The sequence below is a fragment of the Canis aureus genome, chromosome 32, assembly GCF_053574225.1.
Source record: "Canis aureus isolate CA01 chromosome 32, VMU_Caureus_v.1.0, whole genome shotgun sequence".
Classification (NCBI taxonomy): domain Eukaryota; kingdom Metazoa; phylum Chordata; class Mammalia; order Carnivora; family Canidae; genus Canis; species Canis aureus.
The window spans coordinates 15,369,241-15,389,130 of NC_135642.1; the positions used below are offsets into that span (position 1 = coordinate 15,369,241).

General features: G+C 45.7%; 1 protein-coding gene across 8 annotated transcripts in view; it reads right to left on the reverse strand.

Annotated features, from left to right (window-relative positions):
• Window positions 1-19,890, reverse strand: part of FRMD5 (FERM domain containing 5) — a 311,143-nt gene that overhangs the window by 15,788 nt on the left and 275,465 nt on the right. For all 8 annotated transcript variants that reach the window (XR_013370116.1, XM_077880884.1, XM_077880885.1 and 5 more), the window contains exons 5-8: window positions 16,498-16,595; window positions 14,269-14,392; window positions 11,186-11,273; window positions 2,334-2,422 (exon numbers count right to left, since the gene is read on the reverse strand). Coding sequence is in view for 7 of the 8 variants with exons in the window: in XM_077880884.1 (XP_077737010.1) it covers window positions 2,334-2,422; window positions 11,186-11,273; window positions 14,269-14,392; window positions 16,498-16,595 (399 nt within the window). In the remaining variant the exon portion in view is untranslated. The remainder of the gene's footprint in view (window positions 1-2,333; window positions 2,423-11,185; window positions 11,274-14,268; window positions 14,393-16,497; window positions 16,596-19,890) is intronic.

Here is a 19,890-nt window from a genome sequence, read left to right on the forward strand (position 1 = left end):
CTTCTATTTGCCTGACACAGCTGCCTTTTGGATCCTGAAGGCCCTTCCTCACTAGGGGTGGAGTCCTTATTTTTGTACCCAAATGGGACGCCCACGGAGGTCTGACCATGCCTGTCTGCCTCTGCTTGGCTCCTCCCTCTTTGCAATTTCTAGGGAGATTTTCTTGCTATCCTAGGAAGTAGCAGAAAGGTAGAACCGTGTACCTCATTTCCTACTAGATAAACTCAGGGGACCGAGGGAAGGTCACTTGTTTCCTAGTAACATGGCTGGCTCAGGATGAGAGCTCACAATTTCTGACCACCGGTTCTGACCTAATACAAGCACATGATATTCCTTCCTTGTTTGATTCCCTCCCAGTCAGTCTCTCTCATACACATACAGAATACAATAAATATTAGTTGATTAATATGTAAACAAATACACTAATCATCTAGTCTTCAACAAGCAAGATAGGAAAGTAAGGAGGATTCTGTTGGAAGTGAGGTTAGGTTTACATCTATTATTTTAAAATTGAGACACAGTGAAAAGGAAACTTACTGAAGAAGTGGGATGTGAGAGAAGCCACAGAATGAAAAGTGTTGGGGAGAATCAAATGAGCATCAGGGCTTGTGGATGGGAAAGGATACTCTAGGGACTGCAGGTCCCTGTAACAGTTGTGTTCTACTTGTTTCTAACTACACATGCCCTCTACCAGGGGGTCTCATGAGGCAGCTACCCTGGTCAGAGTGTGGGCCGGGATCTGGGCCCTAAACAACATCAGAGAACCCAGCTACATCCAGGAAGCAAGTGCTCCTTACTGGGATAGGAGTGGTCTGACCCTCATTGTCTTTTTCTGAAAAGTATTTTGTTGGACAGGAGACCTCAAACCCTCACCATTGTAACCCAAAAAGCACAGTGAGTGGGCCAACTTCAGAAGGCCTAGCAAAGAGGTGTGCCTGGTTACTCAATGCAGCAACCTGCCTTATGAAGTGGCTATTTTCCTGGGGGATGGGACCTGACTGGTCGTATCTGGGGGGAATTTTCACTAGCACTCTGGTTGATGATCATATTTTCAGTCCGCACATGAGTAATAGGGTTGGAAATTGGAAAGGTGGTGTTTGTTCACAAGCTCAGTGGTGGAGCTGAAGAGGACATAAGAAGATAGATGCCCTGCAGCACCCCCAGCAGAAAGCTCGCCAGGAAACCGCTTTGTCCTCAGATTTCCCATAAGCTCTTCTGGAGAAGGCAGAGGAACCAAGACAGGAGCAAGCTTCCCCAACTGACCTCTGTGGGGCAAGGTAAACCATTTGTCCAAGCCAATGGGAGGAATTGGCCAGCTTAGACTTGGCGGTCTAAGGCCGAAAAGGTACAGAAATCACAGAGGCTTAGTAGAATATACAGCATGTACTGATGAGGCTTAAAGATGTGTGCAGACCAGAAAAAGGGCTTCCAGGAGAGCTAAATATCCATCAATAAGGCAGTCTGTGCTGCATCAGCTCCTGGAACCATCCAGAACAGACCCCAAAATGCCAGGGTGGAAAGGAAGCAGTTCAGAGTAGCTTCAGCTGAGGCAGTGGCTCTTGCCTGCTAAAAATGGGAGTGCGAGAAGGGAGAGGGGAAAAAGGGTGGGGATGTGGCTCCTGGAGGCTGAAGACACCTGACCCTAAAGAGGGATAGGAGAGAGAGCAAGCAGCATCTATGCTTATGCAGGCAGTGCCCAAAGTGGGAATTGGCCTGATGAAGGGATTTTTTTTTTTTTAAGATTTTTATTTATTTATTCATGAGAGAGAGAGAGAGAGGCAGGCATTCCATGCAGGGAGCCCGACGCGGGACTCGAAGCCGGGTCTCCAGGGTCACGCCCTGGGACGAAGGCAGGCACTAAACCGCTGAGCCACCCAGGCTGCCCTGATGAAGGGATTTTTGTCAGAGCTGCTCAAGGATAACTTCTGTCTGCCCCAGGGGTGAGCCCTTCATTAGGCCAGGGGGTAAGGGAGTAAGCACCCATGCAGACGCTATGGTCCTCAGTGGGGGGACAGTCCCAAGGACTCAGTTCTCATAGAAACTCTGCTTCCCTAACATTGGCTCCAGCTCCGGGTCACTTATCTTACTCAGAAATCAACCCCCTATACTCTTTCCCTCTCTGGAGATGCTGTTGGCTCTCAGGAACATCCCTTTGGAAGAACAGGACCCCTACGAAGAGACCACTACCTTGATCAGTTAATCATTATGGATGCAAGGCTTTGGAGAGGGCTCAGAACCATAACTGCCCAATCACAGACAAAGGACATGGGAACCATAGCCCTCCCCAGCTGGTGATGTATAAAAAAATCTGTTTTGGAAATGAAGATACTCACCATTTAATGAAATGGACTCTCTTGTTTCCTTGCAGAACAACAAACCCAAAAGGAGTGAAGGCCAGAAATGCAGCATTTCCTGACACATCCTGCAATAAAGAAGTACCTCTTATCATGGTGATGCAGGCATAGAGGTGAAAGGCTGAGAAACCTTGAAAGGTTATTCATTGGTGATACAGGGTTAATACACGGCAGTAGGGTGACAGGGGGAAGAGCATTTGGAAATTAACAGGCAAGCTACTTACCTTACCTAAGCCTCAGTGCCCTTAACTATAAATTGTAACCAATCTTAGAAGGCTGTTGTGAACATCCAAAGAGAATAGGAAACCCTCACACATTGTTTGTGGGATTGTAAAATGGTGCAGTCACTTCATTAAGCAGTTTGGAAGTTCTTCAAATTGTTAAACATATATAATATGCTATTATATGACCTAGCAGTTCCATTCTTAGGTACTCACAAAGACTGAAAACCCATGTTCACGCAGAAACTTGTACATGAGTGTTCATAGCAGGATTATTCATAACAGCCAAAAAGTGTAAACAATCCAAATGTGCATCAACTGATAAGTGAATAAAGTGTGGTACATTCTATACAATGGGATATTACTCAGCAGTAAAAAGGCATGAAATAGTGATATCTGCTAACATGGATGAACCTTGAAAACATTATGGTAAGTGAAAGAAGCCAGTTACAAAAGATCACATGTTTGTATGATTCCATGTATATGAAATGTCCAGAATAGGTAGATCCATAGAGACAAAAGATTACTGGTCACCCAGGCTGTGGGGAAGAGGGAATGGGGAGTGACAGCTTTTGGGGAGATGAAAATATTTTATTATTTTTAAAAGATTTTATTTATTTGACAGAGAGAAAGAGAGCATAAGCAGGTAGAGTTCAGGCTGAGGGAGAGGGAGAAGCAAGCTCTCTGCCAAACAAGGAGACTATTGTGGGGCTCGATCCCAGACCCTGAGATCATGACCCAAGCTGAAGGCAGACACTCAACCTACTGAGGCAGCCAGGCTCCCCAAAATATTTTAAAATTAGTGGTAATAGTTGCATAACTCTATTATTAAAACTACTGAATTACACACTAAAATGAAGAACTTTATGGTATGTGAATTATACCTCAAAAAAACTGTTCATCAGAGAGAGTTCATCAGTTATTATTATGATGGCCTTACTTCCTGGGACTTTGTACAAAGTTGAGCTGAAGAAAAGATAAGAAGCAACCACCCAAGTGGAATAGCCACCATCAATCCTATGGTGCCTGAAGCAACAAAGTGGCTGGCCTGGCCACCGGTCACCAGCAGTTTGTAAATACCAGGCTTGAGGTTCTGCCAAGCAATTTGAGGAGGAGGTCCAGCAGAAACTGTAGGTCATTAATCCTTCACATGGCAAAATGAACTCCATGAGAGCCAGGCTGGGGTGGGGCACAGAAAGCAGATTGATGGATTGTGTTGTCTCAGAGGAACTTCCTTTGAGGGCCTCAGATGAGGCTCTGTCAGAGTGTCTATATTCAGGTGGCCAGAAAATTATACCAGGATACTGGTCAAATGTACATGTAGGATGTTTGTCTGAGCCATACTTTATGTGGTGTCATGGGGTCAGGGTCAGGTACCTAGTATGAGGCATCCAAATGGGGGCTGTGGCTGTCAGGCTCTCCTAGTCTCTCTCATGTTCACTATATGCTTCCCTGGCACACATCTTCAGCCTGACTAGGTCTAAGAATAAGAACAGTGGGGCCTCTGCAGAGCCTCATGAGCCTTGCCTCAAGGAAAAAATGCAGTTTTGTCTTAAAACTATCTCTTAGAGTCAGGGTTATAGGTGTGAGCATATGGGCCCAGGGAATAAACGATATGCTTTTCAAACATTTCCAATTAATATATTGTTGTTATTGTCCTTTCCTCAGGATCTGTGATGATCCTGACACTTGGCTGCAAGCACGGTGTCCTTCAACCCAGGGGCAACAGCAAAAAGCTGTTTAAAAATAACCTGAATAGAGATACTGTGAAGCCGTGGGGCTGGTACTCCTCCTGCCTGTCATCAGTGCTTGGTGGTGGTTATTAATACCTGAGCGCCAGCAGTGCACAAAAGCATCGTCCCCTGTGGGGGCACAAATGCTAACCCAGCAGGCTAGCCTCTGTTGGGGGAGAATGCGTGGCAGACCTGGGTGAGGGAGGGCAGCCTGCCACGGATGGAGGGTGGGCACTGGGAGGGCTCCACTCAGTGTGCAGGCAGGACCCAATGAAGTCCAGAAACTGCAGGTTCAGAAAGACAGTGACTCGAGAGTGGAAACCTTACTTTATTTGTACTCACAGAACAGGCCCACGGGAAAAGTTTATCAGATGAATGTGTAAGACAATGAGGTAGGCCAGAAGGGCTCCGGGGGAAATACAAATGTGAACAAAAACAAGAGGGGAAAGCACAGGTGCAGCAAAGGTGGGGAAGGCATCTTACAGTGTTCTGAGAGACAGGAAGGGCCTAGAAAGAATAGGTGGAAGGATGGAGAGGAAGGGGTCAGGTGAGCAGAGGACTCTGGGTGGCTAGAAATAATGAGTTAAGAGTAGGGAAGGGAAGCAGTGGGGTGGGCAGGGAGGGTCCTCCCTCTGCTTCTTGCACCTCCAACTCCTGTGGGCAACAGCAGGGCAGCAGAGCGCCTGCACCATGATTGTAGTGTTTGGGCCCTGTGTCAGACCACTCAGGCCCAGGTTCTGGCTCTGCCATCACTGCCTACGTGACCTCAGCTATGTCACTTCATTTCTCCGTGTTTCAGACTTCTCTTTGCAAAACTAGGGTTGATAATATTATCTACCCTTTAGGTTGTGCTTAGTAGGCACCCAATACATGCTAGTGGTTGTGCTGTTCTTATTGTGAGTTGGAGCTTAATACAAAATCTTTTTTAAAAATGTAGTATTTTAGTATTTTTCCTGATGCTGACAGATTTAAATTTTGTTAGTTAGGAAATGATGTGGGAAGTTGGTGTAGAAAGGGAGAAGTCATTTGTTGTTAGGGGCCCAAGGAGTAGGGGGATTTGAGGTGAAAGTGAAATGGGTAAAAGGGAAAGGAGATGGAGGCCGTAACAGATCTCTGAGAGTTGTCCCAGTGACAGGCCCCTCTAGCCAGAGCACAGGGCAGAGCAGGTCCTCCCACATGCTGGGCAGCACTGGCCAGGCTGCCAGCACTGCATCTGCACTGTCTAGATACTCAGGGCTGGTGTCTGGGTGAAGGCAGATGTTGGAGTTAAATGAGAACAGCCTCTCTTGAGCAGGCTGGCTGATTCTGAGCAAGGTACAAACTGGGAATAAACCCAATCAAATGCCACATTGTTCCAGTAAGCAATAATAGCACCTTGAGCAATCCCAGTCCAGTCTCTTACTTGAAGAGATCAATTCTCCAATCTGTTTCCAGTGCAACAGTTGTGGAGGAAGGCTGATGCAAAACCTGGCACCTGGGTGTCTAAAGGGGCGAGGGCAGCTGGGATGTTTGCTGTTGGTCTCTGGCACATGAGGACCAGGACTCAGAATGACAGCAAGACACCTCACATCTGCACCAGCAGGAAAACAGGCAGCCACACTGACACCTTCTCGGGAACCTTGCCAGTTTCTTCCCTCTAACATGTCATTCTCACGTGAGCCTGCCCTTGGGATTTGTGTGCAAGAGAACAAATTATGTGACAAAAGAGAAAGAAATGAGGACAAGGAGAGAAGTGACATAGAAAATGGTAACCTGTTCCTTAGATCTTCCACCTTATCAAGCTGGGAGGGTATCTATCCTCTCTGTCCCTTCCATCCTGATGAGATCAGCACCCTCAGGACTGAACATTAATGGATCTGAGAGGTGGAATAAAAATTCAAGTCTGGATGGCCCCACAGCACATATCCCAGCCCCCAATTTACATCCGATAATGGCCTAAAGTATAAATACTTTATAAAGTAAACTAAAGCTCATTTCTGCTATTTGTTTTCAGTTTTTCATCCTTGTAGAAAGAGCTTCATTCTTGGTTTAGGACCCTACCCAAAGGCAGACACTTAACTGACTGAGCCACCTAGGCTTCGGAACCTGTTTTAAAAAACCTGAGGGAAAGGGCGCCTGGGTGGCTCAGTCAGTTAAGCTTCTAACTCTTGATTTTGGCTCTGGTCATGATCTCAGGGCTGTGGGATGGAGCCTGGTGTCAGGTTCCATGTTCAGTGGGGAGTCTGCTTGAGATCCTCTCTCCCCTCTCCCTCTGGCCCTCCCTTGTTCATGTGCACATTCTCTCTTTTTAAAATCAATAAATGCATGTTTAAAAGAAAAAACCTTAGGGAAGAAGATTCCACATGCTCTTCCACACACTTACTGCCATCCCTGAAAGCTCATAACTAGGAACCTTTACATGAGGTCATTTATGAAAATCACCCAGTTTCAATATACTTAAATATGGCCATAAGAAACTAGAGTAGAGGGGAAGCCCCGGTGGCTCAGCGGTTTGGCACCGCCTATAGCCTAGGGCGTGATCCTGGAGACCCAGGATCGATGGAGCCTGCTTCTGTCTCTGCCTCTCTCTCTATCATGAATAAATAAAATCTTTAAAAAAAAAAAAAAAAAAGAAAAGAAACTAGAGTGGAAATTAGGAGGCAACTCTATAAGGAGCCTTGGCATCACCCCATTAAAGATCAGAAATGGAAATCCTGGCACATACTTGCCATTTAAGTGGCTTTAGTCAAGTTCTTCATCTTAGCAGTAAACTTGCCACTCTCCTCACAACACAGCCATCAGGGGCCTACTTGGGGATAAGGTCAAGTTGTCGCTGATCAGTCAGGTGTTTTTTTTTTTTTTTTAGTTGCTGCTCCTTGTTCTGTTTCTCTGAGGTCAGGGATGACTTATCAAGATGGGGAAGGGGTTATTTTTTTAGAGAAGAGTGTAGGTGACTTATTATGAAAGTAATGATCCTATTTTAAAGTCAGAGGAATGACAATTTTATTTGTATGGTTGCTTTAACCAAGATCCTGCTGAAATCAATTTTTTCCTGGTCGTACAGAACAGACATAAAGCTCCTTGGTGAACTTAACGTTAAATTTTTCTCATGATTTCAGTGGTACCATAGGTTCTCTATCAGAGTTGTTAGTGAATCCTTCTTTCTTCCTAAATAAATGCCATCTCCCCAGAAGGAAGACTGTGAAGGGTAACTGAAAAAGCACAGCATTGAGACTCAGGCAAGTCTGGGTTTGAATCCCAGTAACTCTGGACATGTTAGTTGGTCCCTCAGAGGCTCAGTGTTCTTAAAATGAGGACAAGAACAGTTTGGCAGGGTTGTTGTAAAGATTAAATGAGATATATATGTAAGTGTCTGGCATGTGCAGGCTCTCAAAAAATAGCACCTTTATTTAGACTTGTCATAAGGCTGACTACAGGATGGTGTCTGTGATGGGTCTGACCACTCCATAAACCTCAACAGGGCAAGAAGCCACAGCCTGGGCTTACAGGAGATCCAGGGCAAACAACCAGTCCCAGCACCCCCTGGAAGGAACATGATGGTAGCTCCTGAGGTTGGAGAGGTGTCAGAGTTGGGGAATACCAACACTGGGCTGCCAGTGGTTAATTCCATTCTCCTTCAGCAGCTCTAGGCTTGTTCTGCTGGGGGCTCCTATCAGGAGATGGGAGCTGAGGGGCCATACAAAGAGCTCAGGATAGCTTGTGCAAGTTCAGAGCCTGGGTATTACTGTAAGCCAGCCAGATACTGGAGCCCTCTAGCTATCCCACCCAGAGTTGGTAGGATCTCCTCTTCTTGGTCCCAGGGCCAGACAAGGACACTCTGGGCAGAAAGAAACCATCAGTGTAGACAGGAAAAATAGCAGCTTCTTAATCAGTCCAGGAGAACAGAGCCCAGCTGAAGTGTTGTTCTGCTCTCATTTAATTATCAAAAAGATTCCTCTTCTTCTGTCCTCCCTAGGGCTGCGTGCCCCAGATTCCCTGGGCCCAGTAATTGCCTCTCTGTTAATAGAAATCATCGGTATTTATTACACTGAGTGCTCCAGCTTATTTCAGCTCTCCTGTAGCAACATTAAGGCAAGTGCTTGGTAGCATATCACTAAAGTAACCCTACTTAGTGACAAGAGTAAAGGCTCCTGAACTGTCCTTGCTCCAGAAGGCTGAGGAAACCATGATCGGGAGCCCCGTGAGACGACCTGAGGGGCCATGTGTGGGGTCTGCAGCAGGGCCTCGACTCTGGAGCAGCAAGAAATACAGGGCCTGGGAACAAGGGAGTGGAAGCCCAGTGAGATGACCGCTCCTACTTTCTCCCCAGAGGGAGTGCCTGGGGGCTTTTGTTCCTTATAGATACATAACAACGGCAAGTGACCGGAGTTCAACGTGGTCTACTACTTGGGCCCTTATGAACTGTGGCCTCCTGGAGTTACCTATAAACTAGGAAGTGTGGGACGACTGGGTGGCTCAGCGGTTGAGCGTCTGCCTTCGTTTTGAGGCATGATCCCAGAGTCCCGTGATCAAGTCCCACATTGGGCTCCCAACAGGGAGCCTGCTTCTCCTTCTGCCTATGTCTCTGCCTTTCTGTCTCTCTCATGAATAAATAAAATCTTAAAAAACAAAAAACAAAACAAAACAAAAAACTAGGAAGCGTAACATCCACCTCCCAGGGCTGGCATGAGGATTCAATGAGAAAATAATGTGAAAGGACTCCAGTGGGCCTGCCATGGAAAGCATGCCACAAATGTCTCCTCTCTCCTTCCTCTGGGGGTCAGTGCTGTGAGGATGAAATGAGGGATTGGGCCTCACACAGTGCCTGGTATGAATAGGGGTTCCTTCTTACAGCCTCTTCAACCTGTCTGTCTGATGATGGACAAACTCCTCAAAGATGGGTCTGAGCCAAGAGCCTCAGAGGCCTAGAGTACACATGGACTTGGGCTGGACACTGGGCTGGCTGCCACTGTAGCTTCCAGATCCACTCAGGCAACCATGGAGAATTGTCCCCCATCTCCACTCAGTTGTGCTCAGGTTCACTGTCTACCACTTGCCCACTCCATGTGCTATCAGAGGACAGCCTTGCCCAGGGACCCAACTCTGAAAAGGCAGGATGCTCTGTGTGGCCTCAACCAGACTGGGCAGGTTTGGAGGTGACCTGGCACCTTATGATGAAGATCACTGGCTATGAGCAGCTATGTCTTTTAAGGTCCTGAAATGACTCAGCAGTTCGTGGAGCCCAGTCACTGAGTACCCTCTCTGTATTTTCACATAGATGAAAGCAAGATGCAGAGCAGGCTATGAAGATCCCAGAAAGCCAGAGATCAGTGCTGGAGCTAAGGCTAGCTGACTCTGGAACTCTCTTCAGTTCTATGCAGGCCTCCTGCAGGTAGTATACAAGCAATCCATGGAGGTTAAACTATATCTGTCATACAAGGGCATTATTTAGTAAGCTTCACTAGTTCATTTGTAAATAACCATATATCAAGGTTTTTTTTGGTATTAACAGGCATGAATGTGTTTCCTGACAGTGCTGGCCCCTAAGAACACAGGGGTTATCTGGCAGTAAGTTGTTCTGGTGGATAGAGAACTGTGTGGGGTGGGAAAGGTGACCAGGATTTCTGAGTGCCAGAATGTTCTCAAAGTTCATATTTGAAGTTTCAGCATCAAATTCTATGCAAGAACAAAGTACCATCACTTCACCAAGAGGTCGCGGGAAATGCAGCTCTACCCCTACATTACTGGGTTTGTTTCTTTCTTTTCTTTTCTTTCTTTCTTTTCTTTTCTTTTCTTTTCTTTTCTTTTCTTTTCTTTTCTTTTCTTTTCTCTTTTTCTTTTTCTTTCTTTCTTTCTTTCTTTCTTTCTTTCTTTCTTTCTTTCTTTCCTTTCTTTCATTCATCTATTCATTCACTTATTTATTCATTTTTAAAGATTTATTTATTTGAGTGGCAGGCAGAGGGAGAGGGAGAGAATCTCAACAGATTCTCGGCTGAGTGTGGAGCCCAACACAGGGTCACTCCCATGACCCTGAGATCGTGATCTGAGCCAAAATTAAGAGTCGGTCACTCAACTGACTGAGCCACCCAGGTGCCCCTCTATTCTGTTCTTTTAATTTTTGTTGGAAACTTATGGTGTCTCCTTGTTAGGAAGAAAAAGATCAATGTCCTTCCTCCCTCAGATTAGTTTGAGAATCAGCTTTACTGGTGGTACAGGTTTCCAGTAGTGGGGAGAGGCAAAAATCTGGAGAAACTGAGGCAGAGACTAGGAGTGTGAAAGCAACAGGGATGTAGAGATGAAGTAGAGGGACAGAGTCACAGAGAGGGGAGGAAGCCATGTGTCTTCACTGTTCTCTGTAGTGACTGTGGCTGCTTGAGCTCTTCTCCAAAATGCCAGACACATGTGAGCAATTACAGAGGTTTCCTCTGGGCAGAGCTTCCCTGGCTCGTTCCTGTCTCACCCTCCCAGGCACATAATGGAATTAAATGCAACTCCACTGCAGTTCCGAGCAGTGACTTATGCTGCTACAGTCAATAAACCTCGCTCTTGGAAAGAAACTAGATTACAGGTCAGGGAAGGGTGGGCAGTCTGCTGAGTGGCCTCTGATCATTCCTTGTGGGGGGCCTTCCACATTCCTCTCTTCATTTCCACCAAATTACCCATTGCTGCCAAAGTGGTGCCCCAGCTTTGGATTTGTTATTTAGATTGACTGCTTCGGACCCTCTCACATTGATGTGGCACCACAAAATTATGCAGCATGGAACCCAGAGGAGTTTTCAAAAGAAGAGACTTTTTTTCTGGCATCTGTCACTGAAAGAACCAGTCAAGCAGATCCTGAAAGTGGCCGATGCAGGCATGTGCTCAAGGTCAGCGCAGTCTCCGACCATGAGGGTCTTACCTTACACGGGTGAGGGTCCACTCCGTATGTCTCCAGGGTCTGTGCTTTTCTTAAAAAGTTCAGCTCTGATGTTGCTGGTGTTTGGCCACTAGAATAAAGAGAATGAGATGATTTCAGGGTTTCTTGTTCTCCTAGATTCCCCTGCAGTAAACTCTCCCTTAAGAAGCATTCAGGGGGTGGCTCAGTCCGTTAAATGTCTGACTCTTGATTTCAGCTCAGGTCCTGATCTCATGGGTCCTGAGCTCAAGCCCTGTGTCAGGCTCCATGCTCAGTGGGGATTCTGCTTGAAAGAGTCCCACCCTCTTCTTCCCCACTCACTCACACTTTCTCTAAAATAAATCTTTTTTTTTTTTTAAAGTATTTCAGGAAGTCTTATACTCCAGTTCTTCCAAAGACTTGTTTCCTGTGTGGAGTCAAAAACTTGAATGTCTTCAGATTGAGGCAGGCTACATAATGACTGAATGGAGACAGGAGGGAGTGGTGGTGACTGGCAAACTGGGGAGTGATACCCCACTGAATGAGGGCAGCTGCTCTTTAGCTCTGAGACTGTAGTATGACTATAGTCATACAGGAATGCAGGGCCCACCATTGCTAGATGTGCTTTTAAAAACAAGGCAGAGATACTGATTTTTATGTGGTATTACACAATTTCAGATACTATAGGGTCAAATAAAGCACAATTATAAGCTGGCTGCGGGCCATGGATTTTTTGTATGTGATCAGCTCTAGACTGAAATACAAAGGGGCCCATATATCTTGCTGGTGCTGCCAACGCTCTTCCTTTACTAAAAGGGAACATGGGAATGGAGGGTGAAAAGACAGCAGGAGATAGTGCTGAGTTCCCCCAGACTCCACAATAGCTCCTTTTGTGCACAGGGTGATGACTATGCAAAGAAAACAAGCAGAGAAAGGAAGAAAGCAGCTCCGATGCTGAGCCATCTGAGGAAAGGGCCTTTAGCATTATTGCATTTGCAACTGCCTGTTAGCAGGTGCTTTCATGAGCTCCACACAGAACCAGTGGCAGTGTCACCTCAGGCGCCCTCAGAGTCCAGAGCCCTGGTGAAGCAGACACACTCCTACAGATGTTGGGTTGGTTTCGCTGCAAGAGGGGTGGGCAGTTTGTCAAGTGCACAACTTGATGGCTCTGATGGCTGGTGGGCAGGAAGATAACTCCGATGGCTGGTGGGCAGGAATTCAAGGCAGAGTGGGGAGGAGCAGGCCAGATTCCCCGTACTGTCCCTCTGGAGAGGCATCAATCAGCACACTTATGTGCCAGCCTCTGTGCTGCTTGCTGAAAAACCTACCAAGAAATACAGTGCACAGTCTGGGCCCTTCAGGAACTCATGTCAGAGTTGCAGCAAGGAAACACATTTTTACAGAATGAAGATGAGGCCAACCTGGGTAAGCAGACATTATACTGACTGCAGAGTTCTACAGCCACCAGCACACCCTAGGCACGGGGAAGGTATCTGGCAAAAGTTTATGTGGCAGGCAGAAGGCCAGGCACCAGAGGCAGCTGAGCACCACTGCCCTTCTAGGGAGCTTCCTCATTCCCTGTCCAGAAACTGGAGGGTCTTGTGGGCTCCATTCACTCCTGGAGCAGGCCCAAGCCTCCAGGACCCTCAAAGTGGGCATCATTTCTTGCGAGGGTTCCCTGTCTCCTACTAGGTTTCTAGACATCTGTCCCCACTGCTCTGACATCTAACACTCCTGGCAGTGGCTCCTGGCTATCCCAGCACATCCCTGATCTCCTTTGAATGAACCTAGAGCTCTCAAGTCCATGTTTGTTCTGACCTTTACCACAAGGGGCCGCTATTTCCCTAACAGTGATGGGAGGAGCCGGCCTGCTCGCGAGAGGCCACACCTGCGAAGGGAGAGGGATGGGGGCGGGTAGGATTCCACCTCTAATAGGTGTCTTCACTCCCTTGGGAGGGTGGGAGCCAGCCCAATATTAAGCTGAAGCTTAATATTAACATTAGAAATATTTCCTCTCCCCCTTGGGCATTACCCTTCCCCCAGAAGGCAGCTACACATTTAAAAAGATTTTTACAAATTGTAACATACTAATATGGCATGTTTTATTTTACAGCACTGCATTGCATATGTCCTTTTTCTTTAAAGTTTATCAGCTTGGGGTTTATGTGCTCTAGTATGCCACACAAAGTAGAGTGCATACACAATACTGGTTTTTACATATTTTATATTTTTAAAGACTTATTTATTTTAGAGCATGTGTGAGGGGGAGAGGGGTAGACTCTCCTCTGAGTGCAGAGCTGGACACAGGGCTCAATCTCATGACTCTGAGATTATCACCTGAGCTGAAATCAAGAGTTGAACACAACCAGCTGAGCCACCCAGGCTGGATTTTGTGTGTGTGCGCGTTTTATTTTTGTTTCTTTGTTTTCCAAATCAATCTTTGTTTTCCAAATCAATCTTTGTAGAAAATCTTTGTATTTATATGTGCGAAAGGATACATTAATGCTGTTTCATGAAATTTGGTATATTCTGGGCAAACTAAGAGAATCTGAGGAGGACAAGCCTCTTGTTTCTAGCTGCTTCTCCCCTCCTTCCCTCTGTGTGAGGGCTGTGGGGTTGAGTGAGACAGAACTGAAGACATAGCCCCTGAACCAAGTGCTCTCAGGGCACCCCCAGCATTTATGAACCAGGCCACCCTGCACAGTCCCCATCTACTGACCCAGAAGCCACCTGTCACACTGCCACGGACTGAAGGTAGAGGCTTGCCCATTTTTTCACATGCTTCCTCTCATCTTTTTTTTCATCTGTTTTCTCTTTTGTTTCTTTTATGTTTTTCTTTTCCTTTTCCCTAGTCCGTGCTTCTCTCTGTCTCTTCATTTATCTTAACCAAATACCTTTCAGAGGCCAATCTTTATGTCTCACAATATAATTTGCCCTCAAACCTTAGCCTATACTATAGGGCTGGGGCTATCAGTAGAATACTGAAAATGCTACAACCCAGAATCAGGAGGACTGGGTCTGTGGGAGCAGAGGCTGCAGTGCACAGGGCTTATATATTCAGACTATGGGGGACAGAATGTCCTGAGCCTGAACTGAGTGTCACGTACCTGAGTTCTGTCTTGTGAATCTCAGCAATTTTCCTTTCCAGCTTCTCTGAATGTTTTGGGAAAAACTGGAACTTGGAGCTGTAGCCTTCTGGGTGTTTCCCTGGGTCATAATCCCCAATCTCCGCTTGCAAAAGGAAAGCAGAATAAAACAATTGTGGAGATAGGTAAATCATCACTTGGTAGAGCAACAAGAAGTTAATACACAGAGCAAAAGCCAAAGTACACACCAAATTTCCAAAGAACGATGGCTCTTGAGCATGGCTATGTGTTGGGCAGAGGGCATGCCCCTCAGAAGCATGCCCACCTTCGTTTTCCCAGGTGTGCTCTCTGGGTTGATATGAAGTCTAAGCAGAGACACCAGAGCCAACCTTGTGTTCTGTGCTCACCACAAGAAAATCCCCAATAAAAGAGCAGAAGCCTGCATCACGCACGGTCTTTATCCATTCAGCTGTGGGAAAAGGGCCTGGGATCAATGCTCTTTGTAGCAGCGCAGGAAACAGCTTGATCAGAAAGATAAAGAGTTTCGGGCCTGAGCCAGATCAGAAGTCAAGTCTCAATCTTGACGATTTTGGCAGGGACACATGATGAATGAGCCATGACCCAAACTCGGAACTCAAATCTCAGTCGAAATCGCATCAAATCAAGTGAATACATTTGAGTAAATATTCATTGAGGGCTGACCAGGTATCAAGCCCCTTCAAGAGAACCTCAGAATGGGAAGACTGGTTAAAACTACCCATTGAGTTCCGGTGCACCAGGTCCTAAGGCTGATTTCCTAGTTTTCTGCCTGGGGCAAGGCTTTCTCCTCTGCTCATTTAGGGAAGAGAGTCCATCCCTAAAGCTGCTGGGATCTCAGATCCATGAGCTTTGCGGAGATGAGGGTGGTAGGTCCATGGTACTCTCCACAAAGCAAATCAGAACCCATCCCTCTGCACAGGAAATGCACCACAGGGAACATCATGCATATGTTAGGAGGAAGTATGTCACAAAGTGCCAGCTGTTTTGTGGTTGTCCTTTCTCCTTCCTTAGTGAGAATCACAACCAGGGCCTGAGAAATCTTGATGGAGTAGTAAATATTAAGAGGAAAATGTGCCTTCCTCTCACAGCTGAATATTGTACTTGTGCACAAATCTGCTCATTGTGTCTTACAAATTACTTGGGAATTTCTATCATTCAGCAAGAGACTAAAAGCTTCTCTGGGTCTACAGTCCAGAGTGACCTTGAGCCATTTATTTTGATTTGATATAGAAAGCTCCACATGGAAAACATCAATATTGGACATCAATTACTTCTTCAAAGGAAAAAAAAAAGAATTCTATATAGTTGTCAGGGTAAATCTGAATGAAAGGCAGGGGTTTAAAATCTCACTTAGGACTAAGTTCTTTAAAAATGAAGGGGGCCTTTTTGGGTACTTAGAGTTGGCAAGCGCCTTCTAGACTTGCTACTTAGGTGATTTTTTAAAAACAGGAGTCTCAGAAGTTAAAGTAACAATTTGTTGACTTTTACATTCTTAATGCAGCTATGACACTTAACAAAAGAGCTGTAGTTTCTTATTGGCAAGCATTTTTCAGTTTCTTTTCACAAAGTAGCTTCCTGGAGTTCACAGATTTCTAATTAAGTGTTCAGATTCTTTGATGGAAACTATGATTATAGTGTTATGGTCCTGAATAATCTGGTGACATGTTCAGGACCAAAGGACTAAGAAGTCTTAGAAGTGGCACTTCGGAGCTCCTGCACTTCATGGAAGAAGGTGTCATATAGATGAAGAGTGCATACCTTTCCTGCTGTTTTGCAGTGGGAAGAAAAGCAGTTGTCATCAGCTGGGTACAGATTCAACTCTACCTTATTAGGATGCTAGGAAACGTGTCTGTTGTTCGTAAACATTCCAACTTTGACCACTCTGAATGGAAAGGTCTCTGAAAGGGACACCAGAATTCCAAGATACTTCACACTTTTGAGATTTGCATGGAAGGCTAGGAAAAAATTGATCCAGATGACTCTCCAGTGTCTCAGTAACCTAAAGGTGCTAGCAGAAAGACCTTAGGCACAGTTTAGGGTTAAGTGGTCAGAGGTTTCTGGACCTAGGGTGTCTAGGCAAAGCCCTCCCACTCAGACTCTGCTTCAAGTTAGATACTGTTTATATCCAAGGAGTAAGTCATCTGTGGTAACTGAAATAATATAATCAGTACTTAGCATGAGAAGCAAATTCATCTTGTCAAAAGTCATTACCTTGAAGGATGTAAGCTGCTAATAAGGCGGCATCTGATGTCTTACAGAGGAGGCGGCCATGGTAGAGATCCCTTTTGATCTGTAGGAAGACTAAGTACCTGGAGAGAAAACAGAGGCTGAACTAGAAAAGAGATCTCTGATGGCTTTAAAGACATAAGGCTATAATATAAACCTATCAAAATTCCCATTAGGGCACTTTTTTACTACATTACAACAAACTTAAAATGTACCACAGAACAAATGTGCTTTCTATTTTCCTGAAGACTTTCAAGTACTTTGCCCCAAACTGATTTGGGGTTCAATTCAAAACAACCTGTCAAGTTTCCTTCAGTAGCTCAAAACAGAAATGGTGCTTCCTGGCAAAAGCACTGTGCCCCACTCCAGTGCTGGGTTTTGGAAGGAGCCAGCCTTGGCCCGTTCAGTGCTAACAAAGTAACATGTCAGCAGAGAGGGGCCAACTGGGCCTTTCTCTGCCATGGATTCTGGCTGCTGTTTCTTAAGAAATGGAACGGCTGGTGAAGGAAATAGCCCAAGGAAGATTTCTGCCTTTGGCTTGCCAAGACAGTTTGCCCATGTGTGGAACAGCCTTCAGTAATTGGCAGAGCTCAACTGGACCTCTCGGAATTTGAATAAGGTGTAAAAAGGGGCACCTGTGAAGGAAGCATAGAAACTTGTGGCTAGCATTTCTTCAAGGAGAGGAAACTCTCACCTCAGATGCAAGCAGGACCTTGAGACTAACAGCTAATAGTAGCTGATATGTATTGAGCACTTACTATCTGCCAGTCCAGGTGTTATGCACTTTATATGCAGTATCTCAACTAATTCTTACCTAATACTTTGAAATAGGTACTATTATCCCCCCCTTAAAAAATTAATTCCAGTATAATTAACATACAGTGTATTATTTCCCCTTTGTAAGATAAGGACACTGAGGCCTAAGTGGCAGGGAAGTGGCAGTGCCAGGATTCAAATTCAGGACTCTAAGATTCTTGAGGTTGGCTCTTGGTCATTATGTTATACAGCCCTCCTTGAATTATAGCTGCTTTGAAGTTTCACAAGGAGTTGGGTGGACCCAGTCACAGTGGAATGGAATTGTTGATTCTCTTTTGAAATGTCTTTACAAGGAGTAGGCCTCTGATGTTCAAAACTTTACAGGTGCCCCAAGAAGAGCAAAAGCCAAAGATATCAAACCCTTAAGTGTGTCACCTACCACAGTGATGCCTTGGCCTGGGGCATCTATGGGGATTTAGAAATATGCCCACAGATTCTTTGATACTCCTCATTTCCAGAAGTAGAGCTTAACTCTCCCTTAGGGTATAGGTTGGACTTAGTGACTTGCTTCTAACAAACAGAATAAAGCAGAAGTGGTAGTGTCTAACATCTGAAACCAGGTCATAAAGAAGTGAATTCTCCAGTCAGACCCTCAGATGACTGCAAGTCCAGGAGAGACCCTGAGCCAGAGCCACCCAGCTAAGCCACTCCTGAATTCCTGGCCCACAGCAATGGAGAAATAATAAATGCTTATCATTTTAAGCTAAGTTTTATGGCACTCTGTTAGCCCTAGATAAGTAAAGAATCTCTATGGGAGTAGTGGAAATGTAGTAAAATTCCCCTAAACTCCATCAGTCTGAAACAAAAAAGTTGGGCCTTTTCTGGACAACTAGAGGTTTCCATTGCTTCTGTTTTCAGGCTGTGGAATACTATAGAGGATTCTATGACCATTTGATCCTGTGCAAATGCTAGAAAGAAAGAGGACCAGTGACAATGTAACTTCTAGGGTGGGGTGGGATACCAGCAGGTGACTCTGACCTGAGAGCGTGGGCTCACTGATGCAAATAATTAACAAATGCAGGAGAAATTAAACCTTCCCTCTTAAGGCCCACACTCAAAGTGTGGCCCACAAATCAGGAATGTCAGCATCAGCTGGGAGCTTGTTGGAAATGGCCCATCCTAGATCTACTGAATTGTTTTTAACAATATCCCCAGGTGACTTACATATAAAGTTTGAGAAGCACTGTCCTAGAAATATTTGAAAGCATCAATCCAACCAAATCAGGATGGCCCTCCTCAAACCAAAGGGAAGATAAGTACTTTAGTCTGGAAGTTGATAAGAACTCCACTCTTCACCCTAACTACCACTGCCACCAGCAGTCGCACTCTGCCTCAGTGTTTGCCATGAAAAACTGAAAGAAAAAGACATCATGTAGAGTGAATAATTAAGAGGGAGCTACCAAATCTACTTGTCTTCATTCTGCTTCCCACAGCAAAATGCCACACCTCCGTATGGGAAAGAGGGAAGTAGACAAAAGTGGGGAGCAGAGGGGAGAGGAGGGTGGCAGGAGGAGGGGTGAGGAGTGTTTCCTTGCCTCTCACTGCTCCAACTCCCACCTCCCACAGGCTTTGGCAGGATGTGGAGGCGAAACTTTTGTCCCTCAATCAATGACCATTCCCTGGTCCTGAGTTCATATATCACTCCCTCTATACCTCTCTCTGTCCACAATTCAGGGGCAGCACATACTGTCAAAGGACATATTTCAAAGGGACAAAAAGGCTCTGGGCAATGATTCTCAATGTGGCAGTGAGGAGAACATCCACTGGGGGGAGCACTTAAGAATCTGTGTGTGTCTCCTGGGTTTGAAAAGCCCTGCTAGAGCTTCTGATTTGCTCCCTTTCCACTCAGTCTCCTGACACTGAGAATCACTGTCTTTATGAGGCATCTTTATCGATGGGTCCATGGTGGGTGCCTCCAGTGAGCTGGAAAGGATACAGGCTTTCCACTGCTGGGTGGGGTTTCTTCAGACTTCCAGAGGTAGGACAGCTATGGGGGATCAAGGGTAAGACCACGGGAACATTGTCAGGCAATGAAGCAGCAACTGTATAGGATAGGGAAAGGGAGGGGGGCAAGTCAACATCCTAAAAAACAAAGCACTGCTTTAGAAGACAAGAAGAAGTGAGCTCATGAGAGAATTGACCATCAGCTTCAGGGGACAGAGCTGTACTAGGGGTCCCCCCTCCCTTTTCTGCCACAGTGGCTTTCATCAAGCTTTGTGTTTAGTTCATTGAAGGAGATAACCAATGACTTGCTGTTGTTGGATATGAAAATATGTCCATATGACTCATAGCATCCCTAGACCTATTCTCAAGAGAATATGGCATATTCTCCCCTGTCACACATGGGGCTAAGGAAGACTATCTTGTTGCCTGAGATACTGCCACTGGGGCCACTTTGTTACCAGGGGAGAGGTCAGCCTGCCAGGGCCGCCCAGCCCAGCCAGCTCCTGAAGAGCAGGCTAGTTGGGTCACCTAATCTCAGAATAGGAGTTAAAGAGCCTAGTTCTCTCATCTTATACATGAGGAAACAGAAGTTCAGACTTCATGTAGAATGACTTGTCT